The sequence below is a fragment of the Salvelinus fontinalis genome, chromosome 18 (genome assembly GCF_029448725.1).
Source record: "Salvelinus fontinalis isolate EN_2023a chromosome 18, ASM2944872v1, whole genome shotgun sequence".
Lineage (NCBI taxonomy): Eukaryota > Metazoa > Chordata > Actinopteri > Salmoniformes > Salmonidae > Salvelinus > Salvelinus fontinalis.
In genome coordinates this window covers 58,335,580-58,351,601 of record NC_074682.1, presented here as the reverse complement: position 1 = coordinate 58,351,601, position 16,022 = coordinate 58,335,580, and the positions used below count along the sequence as shown (strand labels likewise).

The following is a 16,022-nucleotide window of genomic DNA, read 5'->3' as shown; positions in this document are numbered from 1 at the left end:
GAAAATGCAAACTTGTAGTGAAATCGAGGTTTAAAAAGGCTTGTAAAAGTTTGTTATTTCCACGTAAATATGTACTTTGGTGCGAAAAGTGCAAACCAACTTTGTGAAGATGCTGGAGGGAACGGGTACAAAAGTTTCTTTATCCACAGTAAAAACGAGTCCTATATCGACATAACCTGAACGGCCGCTCAGCAAGGAAGAAGCCACTGCTCCAAAACCGCCATAAAAAAAATTGACTGCGGTTTGCAACTGTACATGGCTACAAAGATTGTACTTTTTGGAGAAATGTCCTCTGGTCTGATGAAACAAAAATAGAACTGTTTGGCCATAATGACCATCGTTATGTTTGGAGGAAAAAGGGGGAGGCTTGCAAGCCGAAGAACACCATCCTAACCGTGAAGCACGGGGGTGGCAGCATCATGTTGTGGGGGTGCTTTGCTGCAGGAGGGATTGGTGCACTTCACAAAATAGATGGCATCATGAGGTCGGAAAATTATGTGGATATATTGAAGCAACATCTGAAGACATCAGTCAGGAAGTTAAAGCTTGGTCGCAAATCGGTCTTCCAAATGGACAATGAACCCAAGCCTACTTTCAAAGTTGTGGCAAAGTGTCTTAAGGACAACAAAGTCAAGGTATTGGAGTGGCCATTACAAAGCCCTGACCCCAATCCTACAGAAAATTTGTGGGCAGAACTGAAAAAGTGTGTGCGAGCAAGGAGGCCTATAAACCTGACTCAGTTACACTAGCTCTGTCAGGAGGAATGGGCCAAAATTCACCCAACTTATTGTGGGAAGCTTGTGGAAGGCTTCCCGAAAGGTTTGACCCAAGTTAAACAATTTAAAGGCAATGCTAACAAATACTAATTGAGTGTATAAAACATCTGGCCCACTGGGAATGTGATGAAAGAAATTAAAGCTGAAATAAATCATTCTCTCTACTATTATTCTGACATTTCACATTCTTAAAATAAAGTGGTGATCCTAACTGACCTAAGACAGGGTCTCTAGGACAGAGGGGTTCTGGTGCTCTGACTGGTGTCAGTCTCTAGGACAGAGGGGTTCTGGTGCTCTGACTGGTGTCAGTCTCTAGGACAGAGGGGTTCTGGTGCTGTAACTGGTGTCAGTCTCTAGGACAGAGGGGGTTCTGGTGCTCTGACTGGTGTCAGTCTCTAGGACAGAGGGGTTCTGGTGCTCTGACTGGTGTCAGTCTCTAGGACAGAGGGGTTTCTGGTGCTCTGACTGGTGTCAGTCTCTAGGACAGAGGGGTTCTGGTGCTCTGACTGGTGTCAGTCTCTAGGACAGAGGGGTCTGGTGCTCTGACTGGTGTCAGTCTCTAGGACAGAGGGGTTCTGGTGCTCTGACTGGTGTCAGTCTCTAGGACAGAGGGGTTCTGGTGCTGTAACTGGTGTCAGTCTCTAGGACAGAGGGGTTCTGGTGCTCTGACTGGTGTCAGTCTCTAGGACAGAGGGGTTCTGGTGCTCTGACTGGTGTCAGTCTCTAGGACAGAGGGGTTCTGGTGCTCTGACTGGTGTCAGTCTCTAGGACAGACACCATGTTGTCATGGTGTCATGTTCTGTCTGAGTTCATTTGTGTCTCTTTGTGTCGCCTCTTCGAACCTCCTGGTCTGAATCAGAGTGAGTGATTGTGACTTCTTCTTCATTGTCCCTGTACCTGGCTGTTCTTTCAGGTCTGGGATGTTCTCTGTTTCTGCGGTAGCGAGCTCTCGCGGGTGTGATGATATCGTACCATCTCGGGTCAATCTCTGATTCTCACCACTGATGCAGGATGCCCCCCCCCCCCCCCCCCCCCCCCGTCCATCTCCATGAACACTCTCTCTCTCTCTCTCTCCCTCCCGAACCCAAGGAAGCGGTGACGCCGGTTTTGTCATAGCTTGTCTTCTACTGCAGCTGTCTGCGTTTCGAGCCACGCTGGATATGTTTTTGGGGGAGTCACGGGCTGAAGGGCTGTTTTACTTGAGGGTAGGTTGGAGTTGGAGAGTTGGAACAAGTCCCTTGAGTAGCAGACCCAGGGACAGGTGTGTTTCTCGGGTTCAGGAGAGCGGTGTGAGGGTCAACACCTGTCTGTGTTGTCGACCTGAGTATGTTTTTCACTGACTGAATGGTCCTCTCTCAGCCATTCCCTTTGACTGGGGAAAACCCCCTGGACTAGAATGAATCATTTTGAAACGGTATCTCTTTTGCAAACTGAGCCATCTCAGTACTTGCAAAGGGTACAAACACAGCTTTAAACTTTGCTACGACAGTACCTGATGTCTTGTCCGACAGCCTCAGCACCTTTGGAAATTTGGAGTATTAGCCCACTATCAGAAGGATTGAACATCCTTGGAAGTCAAAGATATCGACTGTGATTTCTTGCCACGGAGTGTCAGGCATTGTGTGTGGTAGGAGTGGTTCCTTTTGGTTGCTGGGCAGTTTGTCTTGACAGGAAGTGCACGATTCGATCGTCATTCGGACATCATCAGTGAGGCCTGGTCATTACATGAGAGCTCTGGCATGCGCTTAAGGAGCGTTAAATGCCCCGATGTGTAATGTGGAGCCTCTTATAAGTACCTCAGCTCTAAAAAGTATTTGGGAATGATAATATGTTTGTTTACCGCGAGTAGATCATCTTCGATGTAAAGAGAGTCTCTGATGTGCCAGTAGGGTTGTGTTTTTAGTGGTGCATTTTTCTTCTTGTCTGGCCATTCATCTCTGGTCAGGTTCCTCAGCAGCTACATCTCACTGCCTGCGTCTGTGACTGCTCTCAGCTGTTGCATAACAGTGCCCTCCAGTGGCTGATGTGTGGATACTGCATAAATAACTTTTTTTTGTTGTCACTGAGGTCACACTATTCGTGTGTGGCAGTCTGGGGTACAGCCCTGGGTAGCATGTCTGCTATTAACATGTCTTTACCTGGGGTTGTAGATGATGTGACTGTCATATTTCTGTATTTTGAAGCAGCATCCTTTGAAGACGGGCAGGCGACTTTCCAATAGGCTTGGTGATTATAGCCTCAAGTGGTTTGTGGTCAGATTGAACTCTGACCTGGACACCATAGACATACTGGTGAAACACGATTGCCAGGAGTTCGTTTTCTATCTGGGCATAATTTTGTTCTGCCCCAGACAGAGCTCTGGATGCAAAGGTTATAGGCTGTTTACCCCATAATGACATCACAATACCCTCATAATGACATCACAATACCCTCATAATGACATCAGAATACCCCATAATGACATCACAATACCCTCATAATGACATCACAATATCCTCATAATGACATCACAATACCCTCATAATGACATCAGAATACCCCATAATGACATCACAATACCCCATAATGACATCACAATACCCTCATAATGACATCACAATACCCCATAATGACATCACAATACCCTCATAATGACATCACAATACCCTCATAATGACATCAGAATACCCCATAATGACATCACAATACCCCATAATGACATCACAATACCCTCATAATGACATCGCAATACCCTCATAATGACATCAGAATACCCCATAATGGCATCACAATACCCCATAATGACATCACAATACCCCATAATGACATCACAATACCCCATAATGACATCAGAATACCCTCATAATGACATCACAATACCCCATAATGACATCAGAATACCCTCATAATGACATCACAATACCCCATAATGACATCACAATACCCCATAATGACATCACAATACCCCCATAATGACATCAGAACAGCTCCGGGGTCAGTGTCAGTACTTTGGATGCATCCGCTTGTATTTCAATCTCTTCCTGTGGATTAAAAGAATTTCAGCAACGGCTGGAGATGGAGTGGAGATGGCTTTTTGTTTTAAGTCTCTCCGGTGCTGCTTGTTGTTCTGGGTGCCACTGCCATGTCCTTCCTGAGGAGCATTCTGATTGGTGCAGTGGGCTTTGCTTCATCTTGGATATACTGCGTTAGGAAACATGTGTCATACTCAGTAACTTCTGTCTTCTGGTGGGACACACATCTGCTCTGATTGCTGTCACCTTGGAGTCTGTTTTAACCCCGTCTGCGCTGACGATGTGCCTCGTACTTCATTTCACCATCAGTGCCTTTTCAAATTTGAGGGAAGACGATTTATTTTTTTCATGACCGCGGTCTTATTTCTATTACAGCATATTGGATGACTGTCATTCATATTCCATTCACCCAGTTCAATGTAACAGTGATAGGTTTAGGTTACTGTCATTCATATTCCATTCACCCAGTTCAATGTAACAGTGATAGGTTTAGGTTACTGTCATTCATATTCACCCAGTTCAATGTAACAGTGATAGGTTTAGGTTACTGTCATTCATATTCACCCAGTTCAATGTAACAGTGATAGGTTTAGGTTACTGTCATTCATATTCACCCAGTTCAATGTAACAGTGATAGGTTTAGGTTACTGTCATTCATATTCACCCAGTTCAATGTAACAGTGATAGGTTTAGGTTACTGTCATTCATATTCACCCAGTTCAATGTAACAGTGATAGGTTTAGGTTACTGTCATTCATATTCACCCAGTTCAATGTAACAGTGATAGGTTTAGGTTACTGCCATTCATATTCACCCAGTTCAATGTAACAGTGATAGGTTTAGGTTACTGTCATTCATATTCCATTCACCCAGTTCAATGTAACAGTGATAGGTTTAGGTTACTGCCATTCATATTCCATTCACTCAGTTCAATGTAACAGTGATAGGTTTAGGTTACTGCATGATACTCTAATTATCCCCTGTACCCATCATGAGGTTGCTACAACCTAGCCTATAAATTAAAGTTTACAATGTAGGTGGACACAGGTCGAGAGACAATGACATTCAATATTTTATTTTTATTTAACCTTTATTTAACTAGGCAAGTCAGTTAAGAACAAATTCTTATTTACCATACACTCTTGCCTGTATCTATGTAGCTGATCTAGGGTGTAATCATTAGTCCAACAGTTGCAAACAAGCGTTTCTATTGGACAAATTCAGGTAGGTTTATCCCCGTTTTGTTCCGTTTGTTTCCATTTAAGAAAGGTTTTTCAACAGAATCGGGCGGGAATGAATACACCCCTGATCACGCGTAAACAGAGTTCACTCTCATAACAGCCACGTTGTATTCCTTCTCTTGTGGACGTCAATGCACACCAAATCAGCTGGCGAAAAAAACCTTTCCACACAGCCTGCATCGTTGACCCCATATTAGCTAAAGTAACGTCATAGTCAACTGTAGCTAATAGAACTAACGTTAACACGTTAGTAAACCCGCTACAATCATGCGGTAACGTTAGTGTACAGTCAGTAAGCAGTTACACCGGCGGGCCCCGGTGGCAATAAATTAGTAATACCTAAAGTTCACCTTGACTTGGAAGAGTTCCAGTATTGTGTTGGAAAGTCATAGCCAGCTAGCTAACATAACATCCTCTGTCATAGCCAGCTAGCTAACAAAACATCCTCTGTTATAGCCAGCTAGCTAACAAAACATCCTCTGTCATAGCCAGCTAGCTAACAAAACATCCTCTGTTATAGCCAGCTAGCTAACATAACATCCTCTGTTATAGACAGCTAGCTAACAAAACATCCTCTGTTATAGCCAGCTAGCTAACAAAACATCCTCTGTCATAGCCAGCTAGCTAACAAAACATCCTCTGTTATAGCCAGCTAGCTAACAAAACATCCTCTGTTATAGCCAGCTAGCTAACATAACATCCTCTGTTATAGCCAGCTAGCTAACAAAACATCATCTGTTAAAGACAGCTAGCTAACATAACATCCTCTGTCATAGCCAGCTAGCTAACAAAACATCCTCTGTTAAAGACAGCTAGCTAACATAACATCCTCTGTCATAGCCAGCTAGCTAACATAACATCCTCTGTCATAGCCAGCTAGCTAACAAAACATCCTCTGTTAAAGACAGCTAGCTAACATAACATCCTCTGCCATAGCCAGCTAGCTAACATAACATCCTCTGTCATAGACAGCTAGCTAACATAACATCATCTGCCATAGCCAGCTAGCTAACAAAACATCCTCTGTTAAAGACAGCTAGCTAACATAACATCCTCTGTCATAGCCAGCTAGCTAACAAAACATCCTCTGTCATAGCCAGCTAGCTAACAAAACATCCTCTGTCATAGCCAGCTAGCTAACATAGTATCCCTCTGTTAAAGACAGCTAGCTAACATAACATCCTCTGGTATAGCCAGCTAGCTAACATAACATCCTCTGTCATAGCCAGCTAGCTAACATAACATCCTCTGTCATAGCCAGCTAGCTAACATAACATCCTCTGTCATAGCCAGCTAGCTAACATAGCATCCCTCTATTATAGCCAGCTAGCTAACATAGCATCCCTCTGTTATAGCCAGCTAGCTAACATAACATCCTCTGTTATAGCCAGCTAGCTAACATAACATCCTCTGTCATAGCCAGCTAGCTAACATAACATCCTCTGTCATAGCCAGCTAGCTAACATAACATCCTCTGTTAAAGACAGCTAGCTAACATAACATCCTCTGTTATAGACAGCTAGCTAACATAACATCCTCTGTTAAAGACAGCTAGCTAACATAACATCCTCTGTCATAGCCAGCTAGCTAACATAACATCCTCTGTTATAGACAGCTAGCTAACATAACATCCTCTGTCATAGACAGCTAGCTAACATAACATCCTCTGTTATAGCCAGCTAGCTAACATAACATCCTCTGTTATAGACAGCTAGCTAACATAGTATCCCTCTGTTTGAGCAGGGTGTTTGAGTTGACTAAACTAGCTAGCTGCATTTGCTCGCTAAGTAAAATATACTGAAAGTGAAAAATAAATGATGAAATCTCTCTCTCTCTCTATTTCTCTCTTGCTTCTCCTTCATTTTTGTGTCTTTCTCTCTCTTTGCGTCAACTACTGACCACATTGTATGCACTGCAGTGCTAGCTAGCTGTAGCTTATGCTTTTCAGTACTAGATTCATTCTCTGATCCTTCGATTGGGTGGACAACATGTCAGTTCATGCAGCAAGCGCTCTGATAGGTTGGAGGACGTCCTCTGGAAGTTGTCATAATTACTGTGTAAGTCTATGGAAGGGGATGAGAACCATGAGCCTCCTAGGATTTGTATTGTAGTCAATGTACCCAGAGGAGGATGGAAGCTAGCTGTCCTCTGGCTACACCATGGTGCTACTCTAGAGGGTGCTGTTGCGGCTACTGTAGACCTTTGCAAAATAGTGTGTTTTAATCAGTTATTTGGTGACACGTGATTTATATTTAGTATAGTTTTATCTAAGGATAACTTTTTTAATGTTTTATAATCAACAATGTTATGAAATTCCCTGAGGAGGATGTTCCTCCCCTTCCTCCTCTGAGGAGCCTCCACTGGTTCAGGTAAATTATGACTTGATTTATTTCAACAGCATAAAGATGATAAATTACGTTTCGGGATTCGCCTTCATCAGGGGTTTTTGCATTGTGTCTTTGTTAATAGCTTAATAGCTTTACGACTTTAGGTTTCCCTTCATATCACCGGTGATCATGGTACTATACACCTCTCTATGTTTGGGTTCAGGTACATAACTGGAAACACTAGTGTCCCTTATATCTGTGATCATGTATTTTTACACAGAGATCCTATTAAGTTTATAGCATGTAATTCTCATGTTTATTTACACAGAGATCCTAGTAAGTTATATGTAATTCTCATGTTTGTTTTTTTACACAGTAGTTCTGTACATTTTGGTTCGTGTTCTAGAATTGGTATTTCTATCTGGACAGGGACGTGACCTACTCTGTTGTATAAACGCAGCTGTTTGGGTTCAGGTACATGATGACTGGCATGGAAGCACGATCCGACACTAATTATTCATCTGGAGTATCAAGGGAATCGACAATACAACAAGATCATACGAACATCCCAGCCTAACAAAACATCAGGAACATACCACTAAAAACCATCCATGTTGATAAACCGTTTCACTATGTTATAAAGCTAATCTCATTATTATTCAGTCAGAGATGGTCCGCGTCCCCAAAAAAAACACCCTATTCCCTACATAGTGTACACTACCCCGATGGGCCCTGGTCAAAAGTAGTGCACTACCCCGATGGGCCCTGGTCAAAAGTAGTGCACTACCCCGATGGGCCCTGGTCAAAAGTAGTGCACTACGTAGGGGAATAAGCTTCCAATTGGGACACAGACCACCTCTGTATATCAGACTGAATAACGAGATTACCTTTGAGTGGTGTGTGTGTGTGTGTGTGTGTGTGTGTGTGTGTGTGTGCGTGTGCGTGTGCGTGTGTGTCTCTGTGTGTGCGTGCGTGCGTGCGTGCGTGCGTGTGTGTGTGAGAGGTGGTAGTGTAGGAGGAATAGTAATGTTGTACAGGCAAAGCCAACACATCGCTCTCCTAAACAATGTGTGTTTACCTCCTCCTCCTCCTTCTCCTCCTCCTCCTCCTCCTCACACAACGCTAGCTGCCTTTGATGCTCTAAATGAGAGAGTCTGTGTCCCAATGGCACCCTATTCCAATGGCACCCTATTCCAATGGCACCCTATTCCAATGGCACCCTATTCCAATGGTACCCTATTCCAATGGCACCCTATTCCAATGGCACCCTATTCCAATGGCACCCTATTCCAATGGCACCCTATTCCAATGGCACCCTATTCCAATGGCACCCTATTCCAATGGCACCCTATTCCAATGGCACCCTATTCCAATGGTACCCTATTCCATTGGCACCCTATTCCAATGGCACCCTATTCCAATGGTACCCTATTCCAATGGCACCCTATTCCAATGGCACCCTATTCCAATGGTACCCTATTCCAATGGTACCCTATTCCAATGGCACCCTATTCCAATGGCACCCTATTCCAATGGCACCCTATTCCGATGGCACCCTATTCCGATGGCACCCTATTCCAATGGCACCCTATTCCAATGGTACCCTATTCCAATGGCACCCTATTCCAATGGCACCCTATTTCAATGGCACCCTATTCCAATGGCACCCTATTCCAATGGCACCCTATTCCAATGGCACCCTATTCCAATGGTACCCTATTCCAATGGCACCCTATTCCAATGGCACCCTATTCCAATGGCACCCTATTCCAATGGCACCCTATTCCAATGGCACCCTATTCCCTACATTAGAGTGCCTCTGTAATAAAATAAAGCATCACGTCCTGTTTTAGGTTTAGTGTTTTTCTTGTTGTGTGGTGAGTTACCAAGGCGATTAAAACATTCAGATACAAACTGACTGCAGCTCTTTGTTATAGTGCCTTCGGAAAGTATTCAGACCCCTCGACTTCGATCTACACACAATACCCCATAATGACATCACTATACCCCATAATGACATCACAATATCCTATAATGACATCACAATACCCCATATTGACAAAGCAAAAACATGTTTTTAGACATTTTTGCCAATGTATATAAAAAAAGTATCACATTTACATAAGTATTCAGACCTTTTACTCAGTACTTTGTTGAAGCAACTTTGGCAGCGATTACAGCCTAGAGTCTTCTTGGGTATGACGCTACAAGCTTGGCACACCTGTATTTGGGGAATTTCTCCCATTCTTCTCTGCAGATCCTCTCAAGCTCTGTCAGGTTGGATGGGGAGCATCGCTGCACAGCTATTTTCAGGTCTCTCCAGAGATGTTCGATCGGGGTTCAAGTCCGGGCTCTGGCTGGGCAACAAGGACATTCAGAGACTTGTCCCGAAACCACTCCTGTTGTCCTGTTGGAAGGTAAACCTTCGTCTGACGTTTTCATCAAGGATCTCTGTACTTTGCTCCGTTCATCTTTCCCTCGATCCTGACTAGTTTCCCAGTCCCTGCCACTGAAAAATATCCCCACAGCATGATGCTGCCACCAACATTCTTCACCGTAGGGATGGTGCCAGGTTTCCTCCAGATGTGACGCTTGGCATTCAGGCCAAAGAGTTCAGTCTTGGTTTCATCAGACCAGAGAATCTTGTTTCTCATGGTCTGAGAGTCCTTTAAGTGCCTTTTAGCAAACTCCAAGCAGGTTCTCGTGCCTTTTACTGCGGAGTGGCTTCCGTCTAACCCACTCTAGCATAAATGCCTGATTGGTGGAGTGCTGAAGAGATGGTTGTCCATCTGGAAGGTTCTCCGATCACCACAGAGGAACTCTTGAGCTCTGTCAGAGTAGCCATTGGGTTCTTGGTCTCAAACTTCTCCATTTATGATGGAGAATGATGGAGGCCACTGTGTTCTTGGAGATTTTCAGTGCTGCACAAATTAGCAGTAGCTGCAGTGTTTTTTGGCTAGCTCTGTGTGGATCTGTGGCACTGGAGCTGTCGTATGTATCAGTGGTTCTCCTGTGATGGTGCTAACATGGCAGGGTGTGTGAGTATAGAGAGCAAGGCTCGCCCACACTGACCTAAACCTCACACGCTCAGATTCAGATTATGTGTGTGTGTGTGTGTGCGTGTGCGTGTGCGTGTGCGTGTGTGTGTGGGACTCACTGTTCTACAGTACGAATGATAATGCCCATGATTTTGGAATGAAATGTTTGACGAGCAGGTGTCCACATACTTCTGGTAATGTAGTGCATTTAGGGACTCACTGTTCTTCACTATAAAGGGTATTGTCTGTGATAATGTATATATGGACTCTGTTCTACAGTATGAAGGATAGTGTCTGTGATAATGTATACAGGGACTCTGTTCTACAGTATGACGGATATTGTCAGTGATAATGTATATATGGACTCTGTTCTACAGTATGAAGGATAGTGTCTGTGATAATGTATATATATAGACTGTTCTACAGTATGAAGGATAGTGTCTGTGATAATGTATAAATGGACTCTGTTCTACAGTATGAAGGATAGTGTCTGTGATAATGTATACAGGGACTCTGTTCTACAGTATGAAGGATATTGTATGTGATAATGTATATATGGACTCTGTTCTACAGTATGAAGGATATTGTCTGTGATAATGTATATAGGGACTGTTCTACAGTATGAAGGATAGTGTCTGTGATAATGTTTATATGGACTCTGTTCTACAGTATGAAGGATAGTGTCTGTGATAATGTATATAGGGACTCTGTTCTACAGTATGAAGGATAGTGTCTGTGATAATGTATATAGGGACTCTGTTCTACACTATAAAGGGTATTGTCTGTGATAATGTATATAGGGACTCTGTTCTACAGTATGAAGGATAGTGTCTGTGATAATGTATATATGGACTCTGTTCTACAGTATGAAGGATAGTGTCTGTGATAATGTATATATGGACTCTGTTCTACAGTATGAAGGATAGTGTCTGTGATAATGTATATATAGACTCTGTTCTACAGTATGAAGGATATTGTCTGTGATAATGTATATATAGACTATGTTCTACAGTATGAAGGATATTGTCAGTGATAATGTATATATAGACTCTGTTCTACAGTATGAAGGATATTGTCTGTGATAATGTATATATAGACTCTGTTCTACAGTATGAAGGATATTGTCTGTGATAATGTATATATAGACTCTGTTCTACAGTATGAAGGATATTGTCTGTGATAATGTATATATAGACTCTGTTCTACAGTATGAAGGATATTGTCAGTGATAATGTATATATGGACTCTGTTCTACAGTATGAAGGATAGTGTCTGTGATAATGTATATATATATAGACTGTTCTACAGTATGAAGGATAGTGTCTGTGATAATGTATATAGGGACTCTGTTCTACAGTATGAAGGATAGTGTCTGTGATAATGTATATATGGACTCTGTTCTACAGTATGAAGGATAGTGTCAGTGATAATGTATATAGGGACTCTGTTCTACAGTATGAAGGATAGTGTCTGTGATAATGTATATATAGACTCTGTTCTACAGTATGAAGGATAGTGTCTGTGATAATGTATATAGGGACTCTGTTCTACAGTATGAAGGATAGTGTCTGTGATAATGTATATAGGGACTCTGTTCTACAGTATGAAGGATAGTGTCTGTGATAATGTATATATGGACTCTGTTCTACAGTATGAAGGATAGTGTCTGTGATAATGTATATAGGGACTCTGTTCTACAGTATGAAGGATAGTGTCTGTGATAATGTATATAGGGACTCTGTTCTACAGTATGAAGGATAGTGTCTGTGATAATGTATATATGGACTCTGTTCTACAGTATGAAGGATAGTGTCTGTGATAATGTATATAGGGACTCTGTTCTACAGTATGAAGGATAGTGTCTGTGATAATGTATATATGGACTCTGTTCTACAGTATGAAGGATAGTGTCTGTGATAATGTATATATGGACTCTGTTCTACAGTATGAAGGATATTGTCTGTGATAATGTATATATGGACTCTGTTCTACAGTATGAAGGATAGTGTCTGTGATAATGTATATATGGACTCTGTTCTACAGTATGAAGGATAGTGTCTGTGATAATGTATATAGGGACTCATCCTTGCAGGTGTCCTGGTTCACATCCAACTCTGTGTTTCTGAGCTGTGTGTGTGTGTGTGTGTGTGTGTGTGTGTGTGTGTGTGTGTGTGTGTGTGTGTGTGTGTGTGTGTGTGTGTGTGTGTGTGTGTGTGTGTGTGTGTGTGTGTGTGTGTGTGTGTGTGTGTGTGTGTGTGTGTGTGTGTGTGTGTGTGTGTGTGTGTGTGTGTGTGTGTGTGCGTGTGTGTGTGTTTGTGCTTACCTTTGTGTGTATTTGCCCTCCAGGTGCCTTCTGCTATTGTGCGGTGCCAGCGTGCGGGCATCACTGTGCGCATGGTGACAGGTGACAACATCAACACGGCCAGGGCCATCGCCATCAAGTGTGGCATCATCCACCCTGGAGAAGACTTCCTGTGTATCGACGGCAAGGAGTTCAACAGGAGGATCCGCAACGAGAAGGGAGAGGTACGCTACCACAGGAAGTAGTTCAGGGTAGACAGTAGACTAGTACAGGAAGTTCTCCAACCTCTCCTCGGGGAACCCCCCCCCCCCCCAGCCGTTCCATGTATTTGATATATTACACAGCTAGCACACCTGATTTAACGTGGAAATGAAACATCAAGGTTACAACTCTCCCTGTGGAGAGGTTTAAACTCCCTGCTGTAGGAGTCCCTGAGGAGAGGTTTAAAACCCCTGCTGTAGGAGGTCCCTGAGGAGAGGTTTAAAACCCCTGCTGTAGGAGGTCCCTGAGGAGAGGTTTAAACTCCCTGCTGTAGGAGGTCCCTGAGGAGAGGTTTAAACTCCCTGCTGTAGGAGTCCCTGAGGAGAGGTTAAAACCCCTGCTGTAGGAGGTCCCTGAGGAGAGGTTTAAAACCCCCTGCTGTAGGAGTCCCTGAGGAGAGGTTTAAAACCCCTGCTGTAGGAGGTCCCTGAGGAGAGGTTTAAACCCCCTGCTGTAGGAGTCCCTGAGGAGAGGTTAAAACCCCCTGCTGTAGGAGTCCCTGAGGAGAGGTTTAAAACCCCCTGCTGTAGGAGTCCCTGAGGAGAGGTTTAAAACCCCTGCTGTAGGAGGTCCCTGAGGAGAGGTTTAAAACCCCTGCTGTAGGAGTCCCTGAGGAGAGGTTTAAAACCCCTGCTGTAGGAGTCCCTGAGGAGAGGTTTAAAACCCCCTGCTGTAGGAGGTCCCTGAGGAGAGGTTTAAACCCCTGCTGTAGGAGTCCCTGAGGAGAGGTTTAAAACCCTGCTGTAGGAGTCCCTGAGGAGAGGTTTAAAACCCCTGCTGTAGGAGTCCCTGAGGAGAGGTTAAAACCCCCTGCTGTAGGAGTCCCTGAGGAGAGGTTTAAAAACCCCTGCTGTAGGAGTCCCTGAGGAGAGGTTTAAAACCCCCTGCTGTAGGAGTCCCTGAGGAGAGGTTTAAAACTCCCTGCTGTAGGAGTCCCTGAGGAGAGGTTTAAAACCCCCTGCTGTAGGAGTCCCTGAGGAGAGGTTTAAAACTCCCTGCTGTAGGAGTCCCTGAGGAGAGGTTAAAACCCCCTGCTGTAGGAGTCCCTGAGGAGAGGTTTAAACCCCTGCTGTAGGAGTCCCTGAGGAGAGGTTTAAAACCCCCTGCTGTAGGAGTCCCTGAGGAGAGGTTTAAACCCCTGCTGTAGGAGTCCCTGAGGAGAGGTTTAAAACCCCCTGCTGTAGGAGTCCCTGAGGAGAGGTTTAAAACTCCCTGCTGTAGGAGTCCCTGAGGAGAGGTTTAAAACCCCCTGCTGTAGGAGTCCCTGAGGAGAGGTTTAAAACTCCCTGCTGTAGGAGTCCCTGAGGAGAGGTTAAAACCCCCTGTTGTAGGAGTCCCTGAGGAGAGGTTTAACCCCCTGCTGTAGGAGTCCCTGAGGAGAGGTTTATACCCCTGCTGTAGGAGTCCCTGAGGAGAGGTTTAAACTCCCTGCTGTAGGAGGTCCCTGAGGAGAGGTTTAATACCCCTGCTGTAGGAGGTCCCTGAGGAGAGGTTTAATACCCCTGCTGTAGGAGTCCCTGAGGAGAGATTTAAAACCCCTGCGGTAGGAGGTCCCTGAGGAGAGGTTTAAACCCCTGCTGTAGGAGTCCCTGAGGAGAGGTTTAAAACCCCCTGCTGTAGGAGTCCCTGAGGAGAGGTTTAAACCCCTGCTGTAGGAGTCCCTGAGGAGAGGTTTAAAACCCCTGCTGTAGGAGGTCCCTGAGGAGAGGTTTAAACTCCCTGCTGTAGGAGGTCCCTGAGGAGAGATTTAAACCCTTGCGATACTACATACATTCTCCACTGTTTGTTCCGTCAGGATAAAGGACCTTTAGGACTCTGTTAATGTTTTATTGATTGACCCTGTACTTATTGAGTCATGCTACGACCAATATCTTTTTTTTCTTCTTTTTTTTTTACAGATGAACCCTTTCCTTACAAACATATACACGTCAATACAATATGAAAAGCGTCAAAACAGAGATATAAAACACAGTCGTCGAAAACAAAATACAAAGTAACCCTTTTACTCTTCACTACAGGTTGAGCAGGAGCGCATGGACAAGGTGTGGCCTAAACTGCGAGTCCTGGCTAGATCCTCTCCTACTGATAAACACACACTGGTTAAAGGTGAGCGAGGAGGGTCTCTCGGTTTGTCTACTAGCCGTGTCCTGTGCCACGCTATTGTCCTGCTGTGTATGTCAACTGTCTGAACCCAATGCCAACGTGAAGTTCCCTTTTGGGAAAGATACACATTCTATTCTAGTCTATTGTATTCTGCTCATCTCTGCTCTTATCTGCTCTTCACTTCTCTGCTCTTCTCTGCCCTTCTCTGCCCTTCACTGCTCTGCTCTTCTCTGCCCTTCACTGCTCTGCTCTTCTCTGCCCTTCACTTCTCTGCTCTTCTCTGCCCTTCACTGCTCTGCTCTTCTCTGCCCTTCACTTCTCTGCCCTTCACTGCTCTGCTCTTCTCTGCCCTTCACTGCTCTGCTCTTCTCTGCCCTTCACTGCTCTGCTCTTCTCTGCCCTTCACTTCTCTGCTCTTCTCTGCCCTTCACTTCTCTGCCCTTCACTTCTCTGCTCTTCTCTGCCCTTCACTTCTCTGCTCTTCTCTGCTCTTCTCTGCCCTTCACTTCTCTGCTCATCTCTGCTCTTCTCGTCTCTTCTCTGCCCTTCACTTCTCTGCTCTTCACTTCTCTGCTCTTCTCTGCCCTTCACTTCTCTGCTCTTCTCTGCCCTTCACTTCTCTGCTCTTCTCTGCCCTTCACTTCTCTGCTCTTCTCTGCCCTTCACTTCTCTGCTCTTCTCTGCTCTTCTCTGCCCTTCACTTCTCTGCTCTTCTCTGCCCTTCACTTCTCTGCCCTTCACTTCTCTGCTCTTCTCTGCCCTTCACTTCTCTGCCCTTCACTTCTCTGCTCTTCTCTGCCCTTCACTTCTCTGCCCTTCACTTCTCTGCTCTTCTCTGCCCTTCACTTCTCTGCTCTTCTCTGCCCTTCACTTCTCTGCTCTTCTCTGCCCTTCACTTCTCTGCTCTTCTCTGCCCTTCACTTCTCTGCTCTTCTCTGCTCATCTCTGCTCTTCTCTGCCCTT

At 44.5% G+C, this 16,022-nt stretch overlaps 1 protein-coding gene across 6 annotated transcripts in view; it reads left to right on the top strand.

The window, feature by feature from the left end:
* The window catches only part of atp2b2 (ATPase plasma membrane Ca2+ transporting 2), a gene marked incomplete at its 5' end in the record, with an annotated part of 233,873 nt that overhangs the window by 154,280 nt on the left and 63,571 nt on the right, over positions 1-16,022 (top strand). For all 6 annotated transcript variants that reach the window (XM_055869918.1, XM_055869921.1, XM_055869917.1 and 3 more), the window contains 2 exon segments: positions 12,740-12,919; positions 14,975-15,062. In XM_055869918.1, the coding sequence (XP_055725893.1) occupies positions 12,740-12,919; positions 14,975-15,062 (268 nt within the window).